Source organism: Micropterus dolomieu, linkage group LG19 (genome assembly GCF_021292245.1).
Source record: "Micropterus dolomieu isolate WLL.071019.BEF.003 ecotype Adirondacks linkage group LG19, ASM2129224v1, whole genome shotgun sequence".
Taxonomy (NCBI): Eukaryota; Metazoa; Chordata; class Actinopteri; order Centrarchiformes; family Centrarchidae; genus Micropterus; species Micropterus dolomieu.
In genome coordinates, this window is record NC_060168.1 from 34,439,678 (window position 1) to 34,459,185 (window position 19,508).

A 19,508-nucleotide genomic window follows, 5' to 3' on the forward strand; every position below is an offset into this window, starting at 1 on the left:
AGGAGCCGGCGGAGAGGGGGAATAATCCGAGACAGGATTAATCTACCAGGAAAGAACTCGGATATTCTCTGACATTATAGTCACACATTTATGAGAGAAACTTCACTTTGCAAGGCTGCAGCATCACACACACACACACACACACACACACACACACACGGTGGGAAGTTAGTTAGACTTCGTCAGTTCAGCCCACAATCTCTAGATTCTCACGCACCTCAGAGACTTTGCTGTGGATTCAGGGAATTCCCGATTCTTCCTCTTGTAAATTTGACACTTTGATCTAGGATGTTTTTTTTCTGGCTCAACAGTCTCTCTAAATATGTGGCGGTAGTTTGGTCAGATTTAGGCAACAAAACCACGTCATTTAACTTAAACATGAACACTTTGACTTTCTTCCACTCAGGACTTGAACTCGGTCTCCTGACTTCACTTGGTTCATCCATCCATCACCTTCTCTTTATTCTGCTTCACCTGACTTCTTCTGCCGCTGGAGGCCTGACAACAAACCCGAATATGGTCATAATAAGCTGCTGTATGATCCACCTGTACTGTCCAATAACTGTAACCAGTAAAACGGGAATAGTTACAACTAACTCGTGGATTTGTTATCTAATAAATAAGTATTAGTAGCCTTTAAACTGTGATTAGTAAACGATCTGCCTTAAAAACGCTGAGAACTACCACAGCTGCTAACCCGGAAGTGGGCGGGACTTTTAACTGATAGCCAATAATTGCTGTCAGTAAGTAAGAAGGCCTCCGTACTGATTGACCGCAGGGATTTGAGAATCGATCACCAACAATGAGAAACGTTGAACTTTAGTTAGTTATTTTAGTTGCCGGCTTCTCGTTCCTCATGATTCCCTGTCGCTGCGCATAACCGACCGTTGACTCACCGAGTTCTCCTCAAAGTGGCCGCTCGTCATTGGCTGTCTCTGCTGTCAATCACCGGTGAGGCGGGAGCAGGGACATTCCTCCTGTCGCTGATGGAAAAAAGAGAAAGTTTCCAAGATGGCGGAGGAGCGATGCCTGTCCGCTGGAAAACAATAGAAACAGCACAGAGGGACGGAGTCAGCCCGTTGTTACTCCCAATCCGTTCTCCGCTCTTAAAACCTTTAGTATCCCGACTCGGGCTCGGCCAGGGGGAGGGTTATCTGCGCCGGCACCTCGGGGAAATATAAAGTATGATGCTTTATTTAAATGTTTCAGGCTAGCTAACCAGCCAGCTAGCCGTGCTACCGTTAGCCCGTGTACCCAAAACATAGTGTTAGCAGCTAGCAGCTAGCGGCTAACGGCTACAAGGAGGCGGAGGATCAGCTGTTTGCTGGACAGATGCTGTAGGAACAGCGGACGGCAACACTTTCACAGTAAGTGAATTTAAACCTAACTAATCTTCATTTCTCTGGGAAGTCTTTTGTCTTGAGTATGTAATTGTTGCGTGGGGGTAAAATAATGTGCTCATTAGCTGAAGGAATTGTTGCCAAGTTTGTGAAGAAGGCAAGTTGTTAGCCAGCTAGCTCTTGCATCGCTAACCAAGCTAACTACTTTAATACTTGAGCAAAATAAAGTTTCAGACAAGTTGTAGAGCAGCTATGATGCTCCCAGGGAGTGAAACACTCCCTTTAACAAATACATGGAAGTGAAGTCGTAAGCTATCGGGAGCTAGCTGCAAAATAAGGAGATTTTAAAGGCAGCTCGGGTAGTTTTTTTTTTTAAAGGAATTTTCGACGCTCCAACTTTGATTTTTGAGTGGAGGAATGTGCTAACTTAGCTCCACGGGAGTTAGTGAGACAGCTCACGGGTTCATTGATTGACATAGACATGTAGTGTTAACGATTCAAAGGGTTTTCTAGAAAAGGCGAGCAGGGGCTTGGTTTGCTTTCATACCACATAAATCAGAGATTTGGGTTTTTAATGTGGCGTTGAACTCGGGCGGAATGTGGCTCTAGCAAGAATACAGCATTTCTGTCTTACACACTGCTGTTGCACACAATGCGATTTATAGTATGTACACATATATATGGCTGTAAGTGAGTTAAATAAGGAGGCTGAATGGTATTGCACCCAAAAACCTTAATTTTCCTCTTCGGCAGTGAGTGCCGCTGTGACTGAAGGCCATTAGCAAGACAAAGGTCGCCTCCATGGAGCCAGCACAGGAGTCTTTGTAGAGGGCGAGGGGGGGTGGATAGACGCCCAGAGTGACAAAAAAAGAGCCAAATTCAGCATTTTATGGACGAACCCTGAGCCGGGAGTTTACTACAAGTCTTTATTGATGATGGCGGATTTTGTTACACCGCGACACAGCGCGGTGATGGAGAGGCTCCGCCGGAGGATCGAACTCTTCCGGCAGCATCACAACAGCTGCGAGAGCCGCTACGAGAACGCGACGCTGGAGCGACTGGAGCTGGAGAGGCAGCAGACCTTCGCCCTGCACCAGCGGTGCCTGCAGGCCAAAGCCAAGCGGTCCAACAAGCACCGGCAGCCCCAGTCCAGCGGCGACCAGGCCGGCCAGAGGGCGGCGGGCGGCGGCGGCGGCGGCGGCGCGGAGCTCGGGGAGAGCGGAGGGACGGCGGCGGAGCAGAGCCGGAACAGCACCCTGATAGCGGTGAGTGAGCACCGGACACCGGAGGTTAAAACACACACACATACAGGCGGGTGCAGCATGAAAACACAACCAGCAGAGACAGGCAGGGTTCACAGTAGGGCTGAGCAGTAAAACATCATGTCGATAACAATGGAACAAATATTAATTTAATTCGTTTGAAACTAAAACCTCGTTTTATATTAAGGTATTATTTTCAGGAGGAAAAGTGACTGAAAAGTGAAGTGTCTTGCTCAGGTTGGTGAAGTTATCGTAGTGGGAATCTAACCCAGATCTCCCACGCCAAAGACATGTCTTATCCACTGTAACATCACAACCCCACTTGTTTGGCAAGTGTTTGTCATGTTCTGGCCATCACAAAAAGTTTAAAACCACAACTGGTTTCGTCAACTCTCAGCTTTTAAACTTAAAAGAAATAAGGATTTGACATTTATCCAGATAGTTATCGATGTCAAATGCTATAAATTTTTTAAATTGTGATAACATTTTTGGCGGTATAGCCCAGCCCTAGTTCAGAGTGGCAGTCTGAATCTCATATGTGGTCTTCACAGATTCAGATTGCTTTAATTAGTTTTGAACTAATGGTGGGAGTCACTCTCACAGTACAACCACAAAATATTTCTTATCATAATGTGGCACAGAGAATTGTGTGCTCTGACAAGTGTGGCAAGATGTTTGATTAACTCGTGTGATTACACCAGCAAAATCAGGAACCAGAGTGGTGAAAGGAAGCCTAGTCATTTTGAAGCTGTCCTTTTGCTTTATATTTTTACTCTTTAGCAGTTAGGGCTAATCGACCAATTGTTGCAGATCTGTTTGTAATGCAGAAAAGCAACTAGCACAAACCCTTTTGGCTCAATAACATTACATTTTCTCATTTGGGAGATGCTTTTATCTAAAGCGAGACATCTGTGAGCAGCAGCAATACTGTACAGCAACACCTCAAACTCTTTCAACCAAAACAAAAAACATGAATAACCTTCATGAAGGGAGGGTTTATCACAGGGCTGTTGGATTCAGACACATTAGTTTTACCTATTGATACGACAACTGAGTGTTAATGTACTTAAATATACAGCAAATGACAACTTGAAGATTACGTTTAATTTTGAATGCTAATCAGTTTACTTGGAGGTAGAGTTATGGAGAAAATTAATATCGGCATGGATAACATGGGAGCATGTGATCTCCTTCATCCCGTTAAGCCAGGTATTGTTGGAGTGTTTTTACTGGAGAAACAAATAAGATCTCAAAAATTCAGTTATGTGCAGTCTGTGACAGATTATATAACTCAAAGTGTACGCTACTAAAAAGCAGTAGAGAAATACTAGGTGTTGCGTCTTAACAGGTGAAGCGCAGTTTGGTCACGATACGTTTACACAGAGACACTATAAATAACACAAGCACAGTTTTGGCTTGATTGAAAATACATCTGAATATTTGTCTTAATGGCACATGAAGAATTGTTCTGCCAGTTTGTGGTGTGTCTGAGGTGTTAAGATACGTCAGTGTGGCTGTTAATTTGGATATACGCTGAGTTAATTTTACTCGTTTCCCGACTAATTTGAGAGACTTAACCTCAGCTTCCTCGGTTGCCGTACAGGGTGGGGGAATGAGGCCGATGAACTGCCATCGTTTGAATTGGCTTTTCTCATTTACGTATTTCTTCTGGTTCCTTAACAAGTTTAAATGGTGAAAAACAAAAGGCACGTTTATGAATTCAACAGGTTTCATGTGGACGTTCTCCGAGGACGGAGCTATTAAGCGGTTTTGGTGCAGAAGGGTCTAGTGTCTGCTGAGGAGTTTTTTGGGTGTCACACAGTTGAAGCAGAGCCGCGAGTCAGTTGCCTTTCTTTCGCACAGCACCTATACAAAGTGGCGAACGGCGTCTACAGTGCCATGGTGAACACACAGGGTGCAGATGTCTGTTTCAGTTGTTGGACAGGCTGCATCATTAATAAGCCGTCGTGCGGCTCACCTGCTGCCGTGAAAAAAGAGGAGTTCTCAGTCTTTCAGGCGACAGTGTTTCCTGTAGGATTTTTTTCAGCAGCGGGGGCAGGACAAAAAGCACGGGCCGGTTCAATCCCCGGACCGGCAGGATAAAATCTGCGTGTGGAAAGTAAACCAAGCATAGTCGAAGATTCGATGCTTGGATTGGCGGAGCCAGATTCAAGCTTCGCAGCGTTTTTAAATCGTACTTGAAATGCACCCGCCGCGTGCACGCAGTTGTTGGCCACATGGCACACACGCAAAGCTCTGCACAAGACCAGTGAATGGAACCCCCCCCCCCCTCTCTCCGTGCACAAACGCACATTGATACGACTATCAGGTAAGACTTGTGATTATGTAAATCCTTAGTCGGGGACAGCCCTAATTATTTCCACTCCTTTATGTCGTGATGTGCAATGTGTGCGTCTGTAACAAGAATATCCCCCCGATCAAGGGATCAATAAAGTATTTCTGATTCTAATGATGCTAACAAGGCAGAAAGGTGCTGCATTGATCGCCTGTGCCGGAGTTTATGGACCAGGGGCCGTATTACAGAAAGTTCCCGTCTCAGTGTGAAGTTAAGACAGGAAGAGTCTAAGACAGGATCTTCCCCAGTTTGACCTCCCTCATTTATCACCACTGAGGTGCCCTTGAGCGAGGCCCGTAACCCCAACAGCTCCAGTGCTTAGTGGCCAGCAGAGCAGGCAGGTTGTACTGGGCAGCTTCCAGGTGTGAATGTGATCAGGGCCTTCCTCTCAGTGAAGCTCCCCCGAATAAATAAAGGTTGAATAAACAATGAAATGACATTATAAAAACTAAGAGAGGAATAAAAACACAGTGTATATATCTGTTACATAGAAAATATGTCTTGCTTTTTGACCAGTAGTAGAATTTTTCAAATTAATTAATTATTAAAATAAACAATATTAATGATAATAATGTGATAATTACGTTACTTTATACAAACAACAGTGGTTCTCGGTGTGTTGAGAATAAAATTGGGATATCGTTCAGGAACCGATATCGATAATCTTTCAACGATACCCAGCCCTACTGATTGGTCGCTGCCTCTGTGCTGAAGCTGCTGTCACCCGCTGTGTGTTTACAGCTTCAGTGATTGGCAGAGGAAGTGTTTTGTGGCTGTTGGGTCACATGACCTCTGTTTCCTTTCAGCCAGTGTTGTGGTTTGCTTTGACAGACACAGTCTGGTTAGAAGTGTTTGTCGGCACGACACCAGCTCCAGACCCTGACCTTTGACCCCTCTCTCTCCTTTTCGTTTTAGTAAATACTGCAGTGCATCGGCCAACAATGAGTCAATAATAATCACACATTAAACTGCAGCAGATTCATTCGTTGGTTTGTAGCCCAAAGCCAAACCAAACAGCAGCCCAACACGAGTGTTGGAAGCAGCCTTGTCTTTAATTGACGGGTCTTAAAGCAGCTATTCAGTTAGTTATTAATATTTGCTCACGCTGTTCCAGGTTTGTTTACGTCAGTGATGCTTGTACATGTTCAGTTTAGTGACACACAACTATACTCTATCAAGCTTTGCCAAAGCTCCTCATGTGGAAACTACAGCTGTCAGATAAACCTGTTTAACTAAAAGTATAAAGTCTCACATGAAAACTCAAGTCATTTTAATAATTTATTGATTTAAATGTGCCTTCATCTGTTCAGCAGATGTCTGCTTGTTGCTGCCCTGTCTGAAATACTGAAGGGTTTCTCAGGTTGGTGTGCCTGTTGAAGTCTTCACAGCTTCTGTATGAATCCTGACAACAGGTGTGTGTGTGTGTGTGTGTGTGTTACCAGACGCTCAGCTGTTAGTGTGTAGAAGAGTCCATCTGATAGCGGAGCCTCGCAGCAGGTGGGATTTATCAGGTTTTAAACTGTAGCTCAAAACAGCAAACAGGCTGCAGGTGTAAAAGCATGAATGAAACGGTCTTCTTTAATCCCTCGAAATATTAAATAATTTCCACTTATGTGATTGTTTCAGGTAGTTTTTGTCCACCGTGAAACACCTGAACAAAATACAGACGGCTTAATCTCTTCTTCTTTGCCCTCATTTTAGTTGACAAACGACACATCTGCATCACAGCTAACGTCTGGCGAGGACAGATCACGTTCTCGTTTCATGGTGGCAGAAAAAGTTCGAGATGGCAGGTAGTTGCCTGTGAGGTGTGAGCCCAGTACACCTGCTCAGCCCCATCCACACTAGTCCATTTTAGTTTACAAACGGAGAATTAAAACGAATACGAGCGTTTCCGCTGCGTTTTGGAGTTGATCTGCGTCTACATTAAAACGACAGTACAGTAGGGCCCGTTCAGGAACACTGGGCGTGCGCGTGCCAGTGTAAACACGAACCAGATGGTCTATTCCGTAGTTACAGAAGATTTAGCGAAAGAATAAATATCAGACCAGTTTGTTTTTGTTGCCTGAATCAATGACGAGCTGGGACTGTTACTGATTGTAACAGACTGGGAGTTGTTGCAAAGTCTAGGCAGATGAGTGTTATTTGCACGGTACAGAATATTTTAATAAAAATATGATGTCAAAAACCCGGTCAGCAGCATCGTGTTTCTGCTTTGCAAGACCCAATCAGAGAGCCGAGCGTGAGCGGCTGCGTCATGGTTTCTAAAGTCCTCCGTTTTGGCCCGTCTTCACTAAAACGCCCTCCGGAGTTTTGAAACGCAAAACGGGGTCGGCAGCGTTTTCAAACTTGTCCGTTTTAGGTCTACATTTTTGTCGTTGTAGTCTGGACGGGAGGTGCAAACGTAGCAAAAGGTCGAAAACGCAGTAGTGTGGGCGGGGCCTCGTTCTCCTCCTGCTCTCTGTGATCACATGTACTGGAGTTCAACGCTGCAAAATCCACAGTACTTGTTCTCATTTACATATTTCTTGTGGTTCAGTTTTTCTGCTTCCTTAACGAGGTGAAAAAGTGAAAAACAAAAGGGGCGTTTACAAATTCAGCTGACGTTCTCCGGCTCCTTTTTGATGTGTAAAGGTAATGAAGGAGGTGCTGGGGTCCTTCAGGACTAATAGTTTCGACTAATTTCGAATTTAAGTTTTTAGGCGGTTCTGGTGTTTTAGTGGTCCTTCTGGAGGTTGTGGCAGGGCTTGAAATTAACACCCGCCAAGCGCCAAATGTTTTCTGAAGTTTTCAAAGATTTTCTGTTTGGTGGCTAAATGTGGGAAGGCTGTTCGCTACGATATTGCGATATAATTTCTTTTTGACGTTAGCTAACAGTGGATCAGCGTTTTTTTGTTGTGTCACACTGAAATTGTTCCCCGCTGTACCCAGGGATCTAAAATCGTGTAACACGTGGATTAGAGGCGTTCATTGGTTGCTGTTTATGTTCATTTCAGGTTTCTTGCGTCTGATTGGCGTAGATATGTAAGGGGGTGGGAGTTTGGGGATTGAAGGCGTCAAGTCGTGCTCTGGTTCCCCTGTCTGCTGAGGTTTTGTGGTCATTTTAAGAGAATCATACAGTCACTGAGGAGTTTTCAGGTCTTTTTTAAAAGGGTCTAGGTCCTTTAGATTTTGTAGTGGACATTGAGGTGGTTTTGGGAGACTCTAGTGTCTATTGAAGAGTTTCTAGGGGTTCTTTTAACAACAACAACAACAAAATGAGTCCTGTGCTTTGGAAGAACAGTGTTGAGTAGAGTTCCCACTGAGTTGGGTTTTCCTTCAGCGTGCCACCCTTCTCTGTGTACACACCATCGAGTATAGAATCTAAATCAGCAGCTCCTCCCTCTGTATGTGGTCCTGGCCGTGGATCTGCTCTCCGCGGGGACCGACTGACAAACACTGGAGTCCTGAGAGGTGACTCAGTGTGAACAGAAACCCTCTGCCGCCCCCTCGCCGCTGACTCATCACTGTGTGTGCGGTACTGTCAGGAAACGCCTTGCTCACGCTCCGTGGCGCTGCTGCAGGAGAGGGGGCTAAACCGTCGCTGCAGAGCTGTGATTGGCTTCTCCCTGTGATGACGTCACTCACCAGAGGTTAACAAGGCTAAACTGCAGATGCTAAAAGCAATACTGAATGTTTTCACAACAAACATCCCCAGAGCTCATTTGAGAGGCAGTATATGAAAGTGAGGAACAGAGTTTATTTTCTATGAAAAGGTGGTATCTATTAGGTCATTAAAGGCAAAATTAAATGCAGTATTAGAAGATGAAATACTAAATTAAAAGCTGCTTTAGCTAAAACTAGACATTCCTGTCTGGCGATTTTGTCCATTAGCAATTTCGTAATTGATTTAAAAAAAAACATTGTTATGTCGTCATGACGTAAAATTACGCAATGGAGGTATTTATCCACCAATAAATGGGAGCGTAGTCACTATTTACACAGGCGTTAGACACATTGACGAGTTGGAGTTGTGACGAAGGTGTGAACTGAAGCAAGAGATCTTACTGAACAATAAACCAATTTGCCGTCATGGAGGTCAGTAACGGTTAATATGACATCACATTTAGAATGAAAATATTTTAAATAGAGCTGCATTGATTGAAGTATTAAATTAATCAGATATTTATATTATATCAGATATAAAGCTAGAAATTCTCTGATTCCAGCTTCTTACATGTGAAAATTTGGTTTCTTAACTCCTCGGCTGCGACAGTAAACTGAACAAGACATTTCAGGATGTCATCTGGGGCAAACAACTAATCTAGAAAATAATCCACAGATTAATCGACAGTGCCACAGCCCCAGTTTTAAACTCGCACTGGAAAATACAGGTCAGATAGAGACAAATAAGAAACCACTGTTTACATTCCTGCCAACATATCAACTTATCGATCTGATTCTACAAGTTACTGCGTATTTACAGGCAAATACAACAGAAAACGCAGCGAAAGTCAAATGAAAACCACAGACACAACAGGAAAACCAGAGTTTCAGTGCAAGAAACTAAACATTCCTGCTGAAAACATGCAGTCAAACTACGATAAGCTGAAGTAAACGCACCAGATAGTTGGGATTTTTGTGGCAGGCGAGAGCCGAACAATGTAGGATGAGTCCTTCTGAAGATATTTAGAAGTCTTTGTTTGTTGGACTGTAATGTTAAATATGCAGACTTTGTGGCTTTAGCCATAACGAAGCCGTTCACTATCTTCTGAACAGACACACCTTGGATTTATTAATCTTTTTATATGAATGCCTGTTGTTAGGTTCTGTTTTAGCTACTCTTTGCTATGTACGCTTTCAGTGTTAGTCCAGGGCCGACGGGCCCCCCTGGACCAGCTGAGGTCAGAGGTCAAGTTCTGTCTCTGTATCAGCCATTTAATTTGTTCTAAAAGACACCTCGGCCTGTGAACCTGCTCGGTGTTTCGGGGGGATGCATCGGCCTCTGCAAGTTTTGTGTTTCTTACTTGTGCAACTTCAAAGTTTCAAGCTTAAACTGTGTTGACCCAGTAAGAAGTTTAGAGTTGCCTGCAACGGACGGGCCACATTGCCTACAATATAAACACAGCAGAGCATCCCCCTCGTACCGCAACCCCCTGACCGCATCCTGGCTCTGGCTAAATCCACATCTCTTCACTGCAGAGGCTCTGTCCACAACCTGGAGGAGGAACTAGTATAAATTAGTATAATATTACAACATTAAATAAAAAGGATAATGTTCATTTAATAGTATACTGTTAGTATAATTAGATCCCGACTGATATGGGTTTACGGGGGCGGTGCTGGGGTACATACTACTCATTTACTGACTATTGACTAATCCCACTAAGAGTACAGTTTCTTTGCTGCTTATTGGACTGGATTAAATCTCAGGTCTAAAACATCGTCTCAGTTGGTTGTATAAATGATGGTTGAAAAACCTCCTTGAAACGCTGTAGTTAGTCCAACCTGAACACTTCCAAAGGTCCACTCTGACCTCTGACCTGTTAAGCTTGATTTATACTCCTGCGTAGGGTCTACGCAGGCTTTGCGAGGCTACCCAGCTGAGCATTCACAGTGCTTTACGGTCCGCGTCGCCTCGACGTTTAGTTACATTTTTGAGGAGATGCACGTCAGGCGACGGCGTAGGGTAGGGGGACGCAGAAGTACAACCCCAATTCCAATGAAGCTGGGACGTTGTTTAAAACGTTGCAATTCCTTTTCAACCTATATTCAATTTAATACACTACAAAGATATTTAATGCTTAAACTGATAAATTTTGTTTTTTGCAAATATTCACTCACTTTGAATTTGATGCCTGCAACATTGTATTCTGTTTGTATTTACATTTTACACAACGTCCCAACTTCATTGGAATTGGGGTTGTATAAATTACACTTCAACTCGCGTGGAGTATTAGTTATTGTAGTACTAGTAACAGAGTTGTGACTAGTTAAAGCAGCCTCAGTAGTAGTACTAGTTGTAGTGTTGTCGGTACTAACCGTCGTGTCGGTTGACTCACTACAGACCTGTGTTAACTGACAGGTGAAGCTGTCAGGGACTCAAATACCCAGAATGCCACAGTGCTCAGTGCAGTGGCGTGGCTCTGTCTCTGTGGTAGTGATGAGGCGTGGTCAGATCAGTATTTAGGTTTAAGAAGCTCACTGAGTCACCAGTTTCCCTTCCATCCGGGCAGACCACCAGAGACTCACCCCCACCCCCGGCCTTTCTTTGGTAGTTTCCAGTCATCTTAATTTGCATTAAGGTCTCCTCTCTTCATCTAATACTTATCTTTTCAGTTAATTAATTAAATTATTAAAATGGTCTCTAGTAACATGACTAAATTAAGTATACTCATTGTATGCATACCACTTGATTTATGTCCAGCAATACATAATGCAAGAAAAACATAATTTAAAGATTACTATACATTATGTTTTGTGCGTTCACTTTGTGGTAATGACTTTGGTACACCCTCCTCAAACAGCTAACTCCGGCCACGTTGAAGCCTCGAAGACGAGTTCACAGGAAAGCACGTCACGAAGTGCAGCGTCTGTAGATTCACACGTTTATATTCAGAAATCATCATCCGTGTTTTGGTTGAAACTGCGGATGGAAATTCAATTTTAAAAACGAGAGTCTGAAACCTAAACCAAGTCAAACTCACTGATTTGCACAAGTGAGTGATTTAGTTTTTCCTCTCACTCTGAGAATGCGAGGCGGATCTGTAAGCTTGTCGAAAGTGATGACCCATCCTTCTTTTAAAGTCTGTCCGCCCACGCAGGTGCTTTTATCTGTGACATGAGGGTGAAACTCTGCTGGGAAACACACGAAAGAATGACAAAGTTGTAAGAAAAGATATTTATGTTTGTCAGTTATATTTTATAAGATAAGAGAGACCTTATTGATCCCACACTGGGTCAATTCACTTATTACAGCAGCTCTAGATACAACGCTACACATAAGAAAATGCACATTAAATAAAAACAAGGGGAAAATATGGAAGATACTCAGCTGCAGCCCCATTCTTCTTCCCTGTGTAATCCAGACTGTTGTTGCTGGTTTCAGAGCTACTGGCCAACTAGTGTTTCCTTCTGCCATTTTGGCAGCAGACGGGCTAATCAGGAAATTCTCAGCATGCTTTGTGGAAGACGTCACCTTTCTCCACACAGTGACGGCACTCACTCTGATTCATGAGGCTGAAACTTTGACCCACATCACATCTCGTCTCTCTTCACCTTTCTCTGAGGCTTAAATAAACGTGTGCTGTAGGGATACTCTGATCAGGTCACATTTTAATTATCAGGTTGGTTATCTGAGAACCGTTTCTCTGTTACAGAGGCAGGAGGTTAGTTACTGTTTTGTTCCATCCTCTATTTGAATTTTATTACTTGAATAGCGTGGATATAATAACTTCAGAATAAGCTGGTCTGATGTGGAGATTAAACATTTTCAGCTTGTTGCGGCTTCGGTTCAGACCTTCACGTTCCCCTCAGGATGAGCTGTATTAACTCTGGTGATACTCTGATTTTTCATTAAGTGACTTCATCATCAACATTTGGCTAACAGTGCTTACATGAAGGGCTGGAACTAACTAACTATAACATTTTGAAAGCCTAGAAGAGCTGCAGGATTTTTATTTTGCCCCCATTCAAGTTAGCGGAGGGCTAAACTGGAAGATAAACTAAACTGGCTCGACAGGCAGAAGTCAACACAGTGGACGCTATAACGCTACCGCCAACTAGCGCTATGGCGGTGTAATTGCAGAACAGCGCAGACACCAACGCACAAGTACACTGAACAAAATTATAAAGACAACAACAGCTGAATTCAAACATCTAAGACTTTCTCTATGAACACAAAAGGCCTATTTCTCAAATATTGTTGACAAATCTGTCAATGTCAGTGTTAGTGAGCACTTCTCCTTTGCCCAGATAATCCATCCTCCTCACAGGTGTGGCATATCAAGATGCTGATCAGACAGCATGGGGATTGCACAGGTGTGCCTTAGGCAGGCCACAATAAAAGGCCTTAGGCAGGCCACAATAAAAGGCCTTAGGCAGGCCACAATAAAAGGCCTTAGGCAGGCCACAATAAAAGGCCACTACAAAATGTGCAGTTTCACTGTATTGGGGGGGTCCAGAAACCAGTCAGTATCAACATAGAGCTGACCAGGTTGTTGATTGTGGCCTGTGGAGTGTTGGTCCACTCCTCTTCAATGGCTGTGCGAAGTTGCAGTCAGGTCGAGACCCCGATGAAGACGACGAGCATGCAGATGAGCTTCCCTGAGACGTTTCCTGACAGCTTGTGCAGAAACTCTTTGGTTATGCACACCGATTGTTGCTGCAGCTGTCCGGGTGGCCGATCTCAGATGATCTTGGAGGTGAAGATGCTGGATGTGGAGGTCCTGGGCTGGTGTGGTTACACGTGGTCTGCGGTTGTGAGGCCGGTTGGATGTACTGCCAAATTCTCTGAAATGCCTTTGGAGACGGCTTATGGTAGAGAAATGGACATTCCTGCCGTCAGCATGCCAACTGCACGCTCCCTCAAAACTTGCGACATCTGTGGCGTTGTGCTGTGTGATGGAACTGCACATTTTGGAGTGGCCTTTTGTTGTGGCCAGCCTAAGGCCTTTTATTTGAGAGAAATAGGCCTTTTGTGTACATAGAGAAAGTCTCAGATCTTTGAGTTCAGCTCATCATGAATGGGGGCAAAAACAAAAGCGTTGCCTTTCTGATTTTGTTCAGTGTGTAAATGTTTGGCTATGCGCGTAGCTAACGCTGTAGGCTACGAGGCTTGGAGATGTTACAGCCTCGCAGAGCCTCTAGCATGGCTGTAATCTGGTAACATTAAACAGAACACTCTAAAAGCAAAACGTTATATATCTAAATATATCTCTCTAAACAATGATCTGTAGACTCCCATCAGCCCAAACAGACTGTAATAGTTTCTGTGTTGTGTTCAAGAGGAAGCCTCATGGCTCTGATAGCAGAGGTCAAAAGGTCAAAGAGCTTCACCTGAGTTTACCTGGTCAGGTGTTGAGAACATTCAGTGATCGCACAGTGAAACCATGTGAGGATCAGCTGACGTGGAGGAAGTTCTGATCCGGCGGGTCGTGCTGCCTGCAGAGTGGACAGATGTGATCTGCTGACTGCTCTGAGGAAGCTCTTTGTTATCTGCGTTATGTAAGCCCGCCCGCAGCTGATTCTGTTAACGGCAGCAGCTCAGACGCCGGCCAGCTTTTATACCCCAACGTCTTCTGGCTCTCACAGCTCTGTCCATCCAGCTGCAGCGCCCCCTGCAGCCGGAAACCTGCCCCTGTATATACTGAAATAGAAATTCTGAACAGCTGGCTTGGCACTCACAAATAACCTAATTTCATGATGCAGATATGTAAATTCAGACAGTGTAAACTACAACTGGAATTGTTGCTTAAATACTAAATGAACTAAAATGATCAGATTCACTGTTTTGATTAGATTGAATAGATTAAAGTTTGAGAAAAAATACCAAACAAACAGTGTCTCGAGCTGATTTTCTTGGTTTTATTTATTAGTAAACTGAATGTCTTTGGCTTTCGAACTGTTGCTCTCATAGATTGTATATAAAGATGGACGATAACGATATGACAGCTACCCAGAAGAGAAGCCAAATGTTTTTCCATTAGCAAAGTCAAATTATTTCAAATCCTTGTATACTCATGTGCACTCGTTTAGCTCCGTAGGTACTGTGCGGGACGTTAGGAAGATTGGAAGATCAATTCCAATTAACTGTGTATATTTTCCCCCCTTTATTACTTGATTATAAGGACACTTGCCCATGCTCACAATAAGGCACGTGCTGCAGTGTGCGTGCGCCGGGCGTTGGATCCGCATTCATAAACCTGAGGAAATTCAGGGTGCAAACTACGGGGGAGCCAGGGGGAGCTTGGCTCGTTGTCGCAGCGGGTCAGTCGCTCCGCGATCTCCTGTCCCTGGTCCGCCCCGCTCCCTCTCCGGTGCCGACAGGCTGTGAACGGTTCGTGATCGTTGTTGGCTGGATGAATATTACGCATGATCCATGCACTACTGCAACTGGAGGCTCTCCGCAGCGCAGCGCCACCTAACTTTCTACATTCTTCCCGGAGGTGTGTCGAGCACGCCAGAGACTCTTTTGAGTGTCCTTCAGAACTCTTCAAAGTAAAAGCTTTCCCTTTTCGAATATGTAATGGACATTGACAAGAGTTTAAAAAGTCTCTGGCTGTAACTATTGTTAATTAATTTATTATTGTGTTGTTCTAATCACTTTGATTTGTTTACTTGATTTCATTTTACATATATATTCGAAATAAACATAATTATCACTATATGCATCGCCAACTTATGTATATTAAAACTACACTGTAAAAAGAACTAACCAAAATATATTTTTAGAGGGTGATGTGAACCATCACAAGTACATTTTGTTGAAGCTGGTTTTACAGTAACTTATTTTATTTACTGTAACTGCACAGTTCATTAGAGTTTATAACTATATTGTAGTAATCTGGAAAAATTTAAACAAATTTCATAAAAATAAATAAATAAATGAAATACTCAACTTAAAGCATTGCTGCAATAAACGTTCTCACGCTTTTATTTTGCAGCCACAGTCAAAGAGGAAGTGATTGTTTGAGTAACTGCATCTGTCATGACTGAGATGTATTTCCGCACCAGCCGCTATCAATTTATATATTTATTTTTCTGCTATCAACGCAATTTGACCGCAGGACAAAGGACCGGTTCTGGCCCGCTGGCCGCCTATTGTCGACCACTGCTGTAGTTCATAAACCCCGGCAAAAAAATCTAAGGACTTGTCATATAAATTTTTCCCAAATATGGTTTCTGTCATTTCAGGTTGTTCTCACGATGCTGAAGTTTGTTCAAGGGTTCCTTTTTCTGAGGTTTGAATTAGTTATTTTGAAACGGGGGGGGGGGGGGGTCTCACATCCTGAGCGACAGCTGAGCCCTGCGCCGATTGGTATATTCGGGATACTTCGGCTTCATTTTTGTACAGTGGAAGGATGCGGTGACGCGCCGGCCATCTTTATATACAGTTTGACTAACAAGACATTGGAGGGCCTGGAGAAAACTTTGTGGTCACGAACTGAAATGAAGAAAATAAGCAGCCATGTAATTGATAATGAAAATAATTTAGTCGCAGCCCTTAAACAGTTTCAGGAATCACAAAATAATTACGATAATAAACCCAATTTAAAAGATTTCCAAAGTTGTATGTTTGTGTTCTGGCTTTTATTAATCCTCTACGGCTCTGTTTGGTCCTCCAGCTGCAGGAGACGGTGAAGAGGAAGTTGGAGAGCGCTGGTTCTCCGCTGGGCAGAGATCAAATCAACGGCTTCAGCGACGGTTTCCCCCCCAACAAGAAGGCCTGCCTGGACAACGGCACCACCAACGGCTCCCCGCGGGACTCCAAGCTGGGGATCACCGACTCGCTGAACTCTAACGGGAATCACGGGCCAGCGGGGGAGTCGACGGACGGCGGCAGGGAGCCGGGTTCGGACTTCCGTCGGAAGGAGATGAAGCAGGAGCCCGATGACATCCTGCCCATCATGCCGCCGTCAGGAGGAGGCAACAACAGCCTGTTCCCGGACCTCAACCTGAACGAGCAGGAGTGGACGGAGCTGATGGAGGAGCTGAACTGTTCTGTGGATTATGAGGACATCCAGGACATTCTCAATGACGGCTTCGAGGACCGCAAAGACCCTCTGGAGCTGGCAGCGACTCAAGGTGGCGCCGGGGCGGTGGGAGGAGGGGCAGTGGGTGGTGGGGGAAGCCAGTCCTCCCAGGGTCTGCTTCCTCCAGATCTGGTCAGCGTGAAGACGGAGTTCTCGCCGGCCTCGGTGGCTTTCGAGCGGGACTCTCTCACTGGCTCCCCCCATGTCAGGTCCACCTCCTCGGGGCCGCCTCCTCACCCCACCAGCTCCCCTGTCGCATCCTCCTCCACGTCTTCCCCAGCTATTCCCCCGTCCCAGCAGGCTCCACCCCCCCGGCAGCTTCAGCCTCCCACCAACCACCTTCTTCCTCCGGGACCACCGGTGCCCAAAGACCTGTCCCCCGCCCAGCAGCTCCAGCAGCTGGCCGCCCAGCAGCAGAGAGCCCAGCACCTCCACGGCCAGCTGCAGCACAAACAGCCACAGCCGGGGGCCAAGTTCCACAACCAGGGGCCCCATTCCCATCCCCCGCCATGGCCACAGATGGCCAACACCTCTCAGAGCCCGCTAGGGGCCGCATTTGGTATGGACAAGCCCACAAGCCCCTCTCTGTACCCACAGGACTTCAACCCCAACGCACAGAAGCAGCGGCTGATGCCCGGTCAGCCCAACAAAGGATCTCCCAAGGCCGTGGCCAGCAGCTACATGCCGGGGCCCGCTGCACACCCCAACATGCTGGGTCATCCGACTTCAGGGCCGCCTCTCAGCCACCCGCCGGCGCCGGGGGCTCACGCCTCGGCCGCCTTGCCGAACTACAACAACACCCAACCTCTGACGCACTTTGAGGCGGGGCCCGGACCGCCGCGGCCCTCCAACACCCAGAGCCAGAACAAGGCGGCCCTGCTGACGCTGCTCAGGCAGCAGCAGAAAAACAGAACAGAAAACAGAAACAGCATGAACTTCCGCCAGCACATAGCGCACACACAGGTAAGGAACACGCTGCAGCACCACACATACCTGTTACCGCCTCGCTCAGCAGCACCCGGGCGCCGCTTAACTTCTCTTTAATCCTTCTTGTAATCTCACTGCTGTTTATCTAGAGAAACATCTCTGAGCAGCGCATTCCTGTTGGCGTGAAACCGGAAACCTTCAAATGTTCCCGCCACAGAAACGCGTTCATCCACAAATCTACTAGCCGCGTGACGGTTTCCTTCCGGCTGAAATTATAACAAGACTCCATATAAAAGTTATTTAATTGCGTTCACTTACAATAACATTTACATTTAAGCACAGAGGTTAAATCTTTAACTTTGATGAAATATTTAATTAGGTTTAATTTTCACATGCACACTGTGCGAGCACGGTAACACTCGCTAACGCTTGGCTAGCAAACGACATAAATGTGACAGGATAAGAGCGGCGTTAAATCTTTGAAGAACAGTGCGTAATGTGTGTGTAGCGAGGGCGTGGTTTAGGGTTGGGCCGATGGCTGACAGATGGTTGAGCAGGCACTGTGATTGTAAAACCCGGACACACAAGAAGCCTACACCTAAGTTAAACACACCGGCCTGCGCCGCCTCTCTCTGTCTGCTCCACTTTCTCCATCTGCAGTGCGTTTTATAAAGTCGCCTCAAAGACTCAGAAATCGCCTTTTCCGTATTTTTTTTCACCCGCGATCCGTTATCGCGGACGTTGTAACGTCATAGGCTACCAAGTTTTTAACCGAGTGAAGTATGTGCGAGTGATCACATAAGACGACCGCTAATCCCCCCCGAGAGAGCCGAGAGCGGGAGGCAGAAAGTGACCACGGAGCAGCTGAGGTTGGTAAAGTAAATTAAGGGTGCAAACTGGTCCTTCTGAGCTGATGAGGAGACGTTTCTGTTCCATTTTAATCGAATCCTGAGGCGCCTAGAGAGTCCCGCCCCATAATCCAGTGTTTCTTATTTCATCTAAAACATCATGTTACTGGCTGAGATAACATGTAGATTATGTTGTACTCGGCAGGAATAATTTATTTATTTATATACAGCACAAAGGTTATCTCATTGCACTTTTCATATAGGTTAGACCGAACTCTCTATTAACATAATATCACAGAGTGATAATCATTTTCTTTGTTTTAATTTTGAATTAATGGTATCGGTCGTATATTAACCCGTATCATTGACCACTAGCTCTGTAAAGTGACACATTGCATCTGCGGTGCCTTTGTAATGTTTTAATGATCTGTACATTTGAAAGGTGTTGGGAGGTAAAGCCTGAAATCAACTTTTTTTACCCATGTTCTACACAAAATAGTGAAACAAAATAAATATGATAAAGAAACACAGAAACACAGAAACAGATAAACAAAACAATCTTTCTCTGTTAGTTAAATCTTTTGTATCTTTCAAATGTTTTTGAACATTTTCCTAAACTTACAACACTGATCTTTCTTTTAGCTCATCATTACAACTATTCCATGATGTATTGAAAATATTTTGCTCATAAAGATGATTAAATAGTCATGTTAAATGAATAAACAGTCAGTCAGCTGTGTTATATCTTTGTGAATTAACAGCTCATAACATTTCAACAACAAGCGGTTAGATAACATGATGAAAGTTGTTGGTCAACCAGGAAGTGAAGGTGATTCTTCTTTGAAGTCATTCAGAAGAAGAAGTGTAGCGTCAGTGTAGCGTCATGTAGCGTCAGTGTAGCGTCATGTAGCGTCCGCATTAACACTGACTGCAACAATAACAACTGTACAAGCTGATCAGAGTTCCTGCTCTGCTTTCATAACCAGGCTGGCAGCACATTCCTGCTCTGTAACACGCACACCCACAGAGGCGCGCGCACGCAC

At 44.9% G+C, this 19,508-nt stretch overlaps 1 protein-coding gene across 2 annotated transcripts in view; it reads left to right on the forward strand.

The window, feature by feature from the left end:
• The first annotated feature begins 269 nt into the window (after positions 1-269).
• Positions 270-19,508, forward strand: part of maml1 (mastermind-like transcriptional coactivator 1) — a 35,051-nt gene continuing 15,812 nt past the window's right edge. The window contains exons 1-3 of one of the 2 annotated variants that reach the window (XM_046030490.1): positions 270-1,367; positions 2,094-2,605; positions 16,283-17,653. In XM_046030490.1, coding sequence (XP_045886446.1) covers positions 2,273-2,605; positions 16,283-17,653 — 1,704 coding nt within the window. In that variant the 5' untranslated portion in view covers positions 270-1,367; positions 2,094-2,272. The remainder of the gene's footprint in view (positions 1,368-2,093; positions 2,606-16,282; positions 17,654-19,508) is intronic. The other variant, XM_046030491.1, reaches the window with a different exon arrangement.